Source organism: Cannabis sativa, chromosome 1 (genome assembly GCF_029168945.1).
Source record: "Cannabis sativa cultivar Pink pepper isolate KNU-18-1 chromosome 1, ASM2916894v1, whole genome shotgun sequence".
NCBI classification, from domain to species: Eukaryota; Viridiplantae; Streptophyta; class Magnoliopsida; order Rosales; family Cannabaceae; genus Cannabis; species Cannabis sativa.
Genome location: NC_083601.1, coordinates 56,464,544 through 56,472,041, shown reverse-complemented (window position 1 = coordinate 56,472,041; position 7,498 = coordinate 56,464,544). Strand labels below are relative to the sequence as shown.

Genomic DNA, 7,498 nt, shown 5'->3' with positions numbered 1-7,498 from the left:
TGTCTCTGAGCAAAATGGTGTTGCTGCTCAAGATATGCATTATAATACGCAGCTTGTGTTTGATGAGCCTGAACAAGATATTGGTTAGACTGAACCAGATAATGGTTTTGCCTTATGAGGTGATCCAATCGATCATGAGTGCCCTGGGTGTGGGTGTCCATTGGTGGCTCAGGCTGGTACATAGGTGGCACTGATGCACTGGTGCCAGCGCCTGCTGCGTCCTCCTCCTCAACATCAGCATCACCCTTTTGGCGTTTGCGTGCTTCTTCTGGCGGCTCTAATGAGGCAAGAGGGAAGTCATAGTAGATCCGACGAGAGATGGTCTGCATGGGCGCTTTTAAGACGTCTCCTTCAACCCCAAGAACACCCTATTGCAAGCATAAGGCAGTGATTAAGGCACTGTGCACTGGCCCCACTGTTGTCTTCATCTCAGCAAAATGGTTGATGTTTCTCAAGATAACCCAACCAATATCGAATCTCATTCTAGCCATAATAGCATAAACTATGACGCATCGCTCATAGTCTAAGGATGAAGTGTGTGACGTCGGCAGTATTCTAGAGTTAACAAAATATGTCCAGGCTCTTGCTTCTGGGTTGAGTTGCCACCGGTAAAGGAATTTTTGGTTCTGATTTCCTTCAACATGAAATCGAGTGCCTTCCTGCCCCAACTCTTGGGCAATTGCAACATCAGATAAGACCTCTCTATCAAGTGCTATCCTCCTTTCATCTTGATCTGCACTTAGAGTAGGTAGGCTAAAAAAATTGTTGATGGATTCTACAGTGACTGAAACACTTACTCCCCGAACATAAACAGTGTTGTTGCTCCCTTTGTATGGGTAATTTGCAAAAAATTCACACACTATATTCTGATTAGCTTTCCCAACTTGCTCTGCATCACAGAATTTCTGCCATTGTCGTCGGGCAATCTCCCCTCTAATTACTTCATACCCCAAATCACGCTCAAAAGGTGTATCTTGATATTCAAAATCCCTTTCCCGAATTATACTCCTCTTAATCAACTTCTCATACCTTTTAGCCGCTGGGTTATTCACAAACCTTGTAATTTGTTGATTTTGATCATCTTGAGGATTAGGGGCATGTGATGACGAACCTTGCATACAGCGGTTAGCTTGTGTTTTGACTCTTTTGGTTGCCATACCAATCAATTAGCCAAAAAAAAAAAAATTTGGGCAGCACCTCCCCTGTATTTTCCTCTTTTTCCAAATTATTTTTCTAACAAAAACTCAAATAAAAACCCAGCAGTAATTCCACAACAGCCAATATAGTTCTCCACAGTAATCAAATAACACAATCCAAACAAATTTCTCTTAAAACACCACTGTTATGAGAGAAAAAAAAAACTTACTTGAAGAATAAAATATGGTTGCACCTTGGATTTCCAATGAGCTTCTCTGAAATTTGGTGGCTGGGTTTTGGTTGTGGATGATAATGATAGTGTTTGGTGAACAAAATTGGTGTTTTGGAGGAGAAAAAAAATGGAGAAAATAGGATTTTTAAGTGTGTTTTTCGTGGCTGTTCGTTGCTGGAAAAAAAAAAAAGAATGAAAATTTGAAATTTTCACTGGGGACGAAGCCCTTTTCCCCTGATTTGGGCTCAGGGTGCCGCGGCATGCTTAATAAAGGGGGGAGCATGCCGCGGCCCGTGTCTCTTTGCAGGCATCTTCTTAAAAGGGCATGCCGCGGCACGTGTTTTAGCATGCCGCGGCCCATGTGCTTCCTGCATGTTGTACGACATGTAGTTCTCCTGCAGGGTTATAGATTAATTTTTTTTTTTTTTTTAACTAAGAAAGTAAAATTTAAAACTAAAGTTTACTAAAAAAAAACTAAAAATAAATAATTTAAAATGCTGAAGGTCCCCTTTACAGAGGCACCAATTGAATAACTTTCTTGGCTTCATCAATATGGCCTCCCAAATAAGGCTTCAATCGTTGACCATTGACTTTGAAAGTCTCTGGTTTCTCTCCTTTAACTTCTACCGCGCCATATGGGAAAACTTGAACCACCGTGAACGGTCCTGACCACCTTGATTTCAATTTTCCAGGAAAAAGCTTTAATCTGGAATTATATAATAGCACTTGTTGGCCAGGCTGGAACTCTTTTCTTGCTAAATGTCTATCATGCCATCTTTTCGTTTTCTCTTTATAGATCTTGGCATTTTCATAAGCCTCGTTACGAAACTCATCCATCTCATTAAGTTGTAACAACCTCTTTTCTCCTGCTGCTGCCAAGTCCATATTTAATGTCTTCATGGCCCAGAATGCTTTGTGTTCTAATTCCACTGGAAGATGACAAGCCTTACCATAGACCAACCGATAGGGAGACATTCCTATTGGTGTTTTGAATACTGTTCTATAAGCCCATAATGCATCATCCAGCTTCTTAGCCCAATCTTTTCTTGACCGTTGAACCGTCTTCTCCAGAATTAATTTAATCTCCCTATTGGAAACTTCTGCTTGCCCATTACTCTGAGGATGACAAGGGAGTGCAGTTCTATGGCGTACTCCATATCTTGCAAGTAAAGCTTCAAACTGTTTGTTGCAAAAGTGGCTCCCTTCATCACTAATAATTGCTCTAGGCATTCCAAATCGAGTGAAAATATTTTTCTGAAGAAAGTTGAGCACTGTTTTACCGTCATTCAAATGTGTTGCTGCTGCTTCTACCCATTTGGAGACATAATCTACAGCTAGTAGTATGTAGGCATTGTTGTAAGATGACGGAAAAGGTCCCATGAAATCAATGCCCCAAACATCAAAAAGTTCCACTTCCAATATTCCAGTCAAAGGCATTTCATTCCTTCTCGAGATATTCCCAGTTCTTTGACAACGATCACAGGATTGGACAAATTGGTGAGAATCTTTAAATAAAGTAGGCCAAAAGAATCCACTTTGTAAAATCTTTGCAGCAGTTCGATTCCCACTAAAGTGTCCCCCACATGGCAAGCTATGGCAATGAGTTAATATGGAAAACATCTCCTCTTCTGGCACACATCTTCTAATAATTTGGTCAGCACAATGCTTATAGAGGATAGGCTCCTCCCAATAATAGTGTTTGACTTCGGAGTAGAATTTCTTCAATTGTTGCCTTGTCAAGTCTGGTGGTATAATGTCCGCAGCCAAGTAGTTCACATAATCAGCAAACCAAGGTACAGTAGAATTCAAGAGAAATAGTTGCTCATCAGGGAAGTCCTCATTAATCTGAACCTCCTTTGTATTCAGATTCTCTTCAAGTTCCAACCTTGATAAATGATCTGCCACTAAATTCTCCGTGCCCTTCTTATCTTTTATTTCTAGATCAAATTCTTGCAAAAGAAGAACCCATCGAATTAGTCTTGGTTTGGCATCCTTCTTAGTCATCAAGTATTTGATTGCTGAATGATCTGTATACACTATCACTTTATTGCCAATCAAGTAGGGTCGGAATTTGTCACATGCAAACACTATAGCCAACATCTCTTTCTCTGTAGTAGCGTAATTCAGTTGAGCATCATTCAAGGTCCTGCTTGCATAGTAAATAGTTCTGAATACCTTGTCAACCCGTTGTCCCAACACTACTCCAATCGCATAATCACTTGCATCACACATGATTTCAAAAGGTAATTCCCAATTTGGTGTAGTCACGATCGGTGCTGAGATTAACTTATCCTTAAGAATCTGGAATGCTTCAAGACAATTTTTCCCAAATTCAAAAGGTACTCCACTAGCAAGAAGATTGGATAAAGGTTTGGCAATTTTGGAGAAGTCTTTGATAAATCTTCTGTAGAACCCGGCATGACCCAAGAAGCTTCGAACTCCCTTAACTGAAACTGGAGGGGGCAAGTTTTCAATTGTAGATACTTTGGCTCTATCAACCTCAATACCTTCTTTTGAGATCTTATGTCCCAACACTATTCCTTCCGTAACCATGAAATGGCATTTTTCCCAGTTCAACACCAAATTAGAATCTTCACACCTAGTTAGTACCAATTCCAAGTTGCTTAGACATTGGTCAAACGATGAACCAAATACTGAAAATCATCCATAAACACCTCGATGCATTTCTCTATTAGATCTGAAAATATGGCCATCATACACCTCTGGAATGTTGCTGGAGCGTTACACAGCCCAAATGGCATTCGTCGAAAAGCAAAAGTACCATATGGACATGTGAATGTCGTTTTCTCTTGGTCTTCCGGTGCTATAGCTATTTGGTGATACCCTGAATACCCATCAAGGAAACAGTAATACTCTTGGCCTGCCAACTTGTCTAACATCTGGTCAATGAATGGGAGTGGAAAGTGATCTTTTCTTGTGGCTTTGTTGAGTTTCCGGTAGTCTATGCAAATTCTCCATCCTGTGACAGTTCTGGTTGGGATGAGCTCATTCTTTTCATTCTTTACCACCGTCATCCCTCCTTTCTTTGTAACAACCTGGACTGGACTTACCCATTTACTATCTGAAATAGGATACGCTACCCCTGCATCTAACCACTTTAAGACTTCTTTTCTGACAACCTCCTTCATTGGTGGATTTAATCTTCGTTGTGCATCGATGGTAGGCTTCACTCCTTCCTCCATTAGGATTCTATGCATTACAGTTGAGAGGCTGATCCCTTTTATGTCTGCCAAAGTCCATCCAATGGCTTTCTTATGCTTCCTTAGAACCCATAATAGCTTATCTGTCTCTATAGAAGATAGGGAAGATGCCACAATGACAGGAAGTGTCTTATTTTCTCCCAAATATTCGTACCTGAGATGATCCGGTAGGACTTTTAACTCTAGTTGAGGAGGCTTTTCAGTAGATGGGGCTGGCTTTGTAGGTATGACTCCTAACTCTTCATAGTATCTTCTATTCAAAGGTCCATAAGAGTCGAGCCACATAGCATACTCATAAGCTTCCTTACCGTCTTGTTCCACCACCTCCTCTTGTACCAAAGTCAAATTAAGAGGGTCTTCAATGTGCGTCTTTGTCTCCACCAACTGGTCCACCACATCAATTGCGAAACAGTTGTCACTTGCCGTAGGGTAAGTCATAGCTTTGAGTACATTAAATACAACTTCATCTCCTTGTACTCGCAACTTTAACTCTCCTTTCTGGACATCAATTAGTGCTTTCCCTGTTGCCAAGAAGGGTCTCCCCAGGATGATAGGAACATTGTTGTCTTCTTCCATGTCAAGAACTATAAAATCAGCGGGAAATATAAATTTGTCCACCTTGACAAGAACATCTTCGATTACTCCTCTTGGATGGGCTAAAGAACGATCAGCTAGCTGTAGTGTAACAGTTGTAGGTTTTGCTTCTCCTAGTTGAAGTCTCTTAAAAACCGACAGAGGCATAAGGTTGATACTAGCCCCCAAATCACATAATGCATGAATATTCTCAATCTTTCCAATAGTGCATGGTATGGTAAAACTCCCAGGATATTTCAGTTTAGGAGGGAGTTTCTTTTGAAGAATAGCACTACACTCCTCTGTTAGGGCCACTGTCTCAAAGTCTTCCATCTTTCTTTTCTTTGACAAAATCTCCTTCATGAATTTGACGTAGCTTGGCATTTGTTCAAGAGCTTCTGCAAAAGGAATGTTGATGTGCAGCTTTCTGAATACTTCAAGGAACTTACTAAACTGCTTGTCTGTATTAGTCTTGCGCAACCTCTGAGGATAGGGAATCTTTATATGATGGTCAATACTAATAGGGGGAGAAGTTTCTTTTTGCTGAAGACCATCAGTAGTCTTCTGCTTTTCTGGTGTAGGTGCTGGTTGTTCATCTTCATCATTCTCTGGCTTGGCTTGGCTCGGGCCATCATAACTCTTTCCACTTCTCAGAGTAATTGCTTTACAGTTCTCCTTAGGATTAACTTCAGTGGTGCTCGGCAGGTTTCCCTGAGGGCGAGTTGCTATCTGAGTTGCTAGTTGCCCCATCTGAGTTTGCAAGTCTTTAATGGAAGATCTCGTCTCTGTCATGAATTGCAATAGTAAATCTGTTTGAAGACCAGAATTTCCACTATAGTTTTGAGTCTGAGGTTGCATCTGTGACTGGTTCTGATTTCTTTGTTGATAGAACCCATTATTTCTACGATTACCTCCTTGATTAAACCCATAGTTGTTGTTGTTTTGAGAATAATTTCCAATGGCTTTCGCTTCATCCATTGGCAAATCATCCACATCTGCCTGGCACTCAGAAAAGTGATGAAGTCCTCCACATATCTCACAAACCACTTGAGCTTGTTTTACTTGATTGGACATCAATTTTGTTAGGGCCTCTACCTGAGCTGTCAACTTGGTAATAGCATCCACCTCATGCATACCTGCAACTTTTTTAGATGGACCTCTTTCTGTTGACCATTGTTGGTTAGTCATGGCCATCTCTTCAAGTAGATCAAAAGCCTCATTAGCACTTTTCCTCATGAAAGCTCCACCAGCAGCAGCATCTATGAGTGTTCGGGTTTCATTCATCAACCCGTTGTAAAAGTTATGCACTTGCAGCCACTTCTCAATCCCATGATTAGGGCATTTTCTCAGTAAGTCCTTGAACCTCTCCCATGCTTCATACAGAGATTCACTGTCCTGCTGGGTGAAGTTATTGATATCAGCTCTCAACTTGGCAATCTTTGCAGGAGGAAAGAACTTGGATAGGAATTTCAGGGCCAATTCCTCCCAAGTGTTGATAGAATGAGTTGGTAAAGAAATAAACCAACTTTTGGCTCGTTCCCTTAGTGAGAATGGGAACAGCCTTAGTCTGATGGCGTCATCGCTAACTCCGTTCATCTTGAATGTCTGGCACAATTCTTCGAAGTTGGCAAGGTGCATGTTTGGGTCTTCTGACGGCAGTCCCCCAAACTGGACTGAAGATTGGACCATCTGCAGTATGGCTGGCTTGATTTCAAAATTGTTTGCGTCAACAGCAGGTGGCCTTATGCAGGATCGGGCCCCTGTTAAGTTAGGAAGTAAGTAGTCCCTTAGGCTACGGTCATTGTTGTTATGTCCATTAGCCTGGTCTTCTACACCTCCTCCGTTGTGTCCATTGTTACCATTATTGGCGTTGTCAGCCATGACTTCTTCTTGTTCAATCTCTAGTGCCGCTCTTTCCAATTTTCTCCTCCTTCTGTTTCTTCTACAGGTCTTTTCTATCTCAGGGTCAACAGGTAATCTGGCAATTGGTCCTTGACTTCTCATAAACTATTGAACCCGAAAACAGAATAAGATCTTAAGACAACAGAGTTAGTACTTAAATTAGAAAGAAAAATCAAATTAGAACAAAATTTAATTTTTAATAATATTAACTATCACTCCCCGGCAACGGCGCCAAAAACTTGTTGCGATATTTAGCACACGCAAGTGTACGTATCGTTTCAAGTAGTATACTCACTAGGAGTGAGGTCGATCCCACAGGGAGTGTAGTTAAGTACTTTGAAATTAAACCTTTACTTCTATTTGATTAAATAAAAGATAGAAAAACAAACAATAAAGTATAAGAAAGTAGTTGGAAGCAACAATTCGAGAAAAT

At 40.9% G+C, this 7,498-nt stretch overlaps 1 protein-coding gene and 1 non-coding gene across 2 annotated transcripts; one reads left to right on the top strand and one right to left on the bottom strand.

The window, feature by feature from the left end:
- Positions 1-1,879: 1,879 nt before the first annotated feature.
- LOC133035225 (uncharacterized) lies at positions 1,880-7,167 on the bottom strand. Its single transcript, XM_061111089.1, has 5 exons — positions 6,300-7,167; positions 5,068-6,077; positions 4,152-4,974; positions 3,421-3,678; positions 1,880-3,306 (listed from the first exon to the last, which is right to left on the bottom strand). Exons 1-5 carry the CDS (start codon positions 7,165-7,167, stop codon positions 1,880-1,882), a joined length of 4,386 nt encoding a protein of 1,461 aa, XP_060967072.1.
- LOC115708396 (small nucleolar RNA R71) lies at positions 6,488-6,594 on the top strand. Its single transcript, XR_004009897.2, has one exon. It is a non-coding gene; the product is annotated as a small nucleolar RNA R71 (small nucleolar RNA).
- Positions 7,168-7,498: the final 331 nt, after the last annotated feature.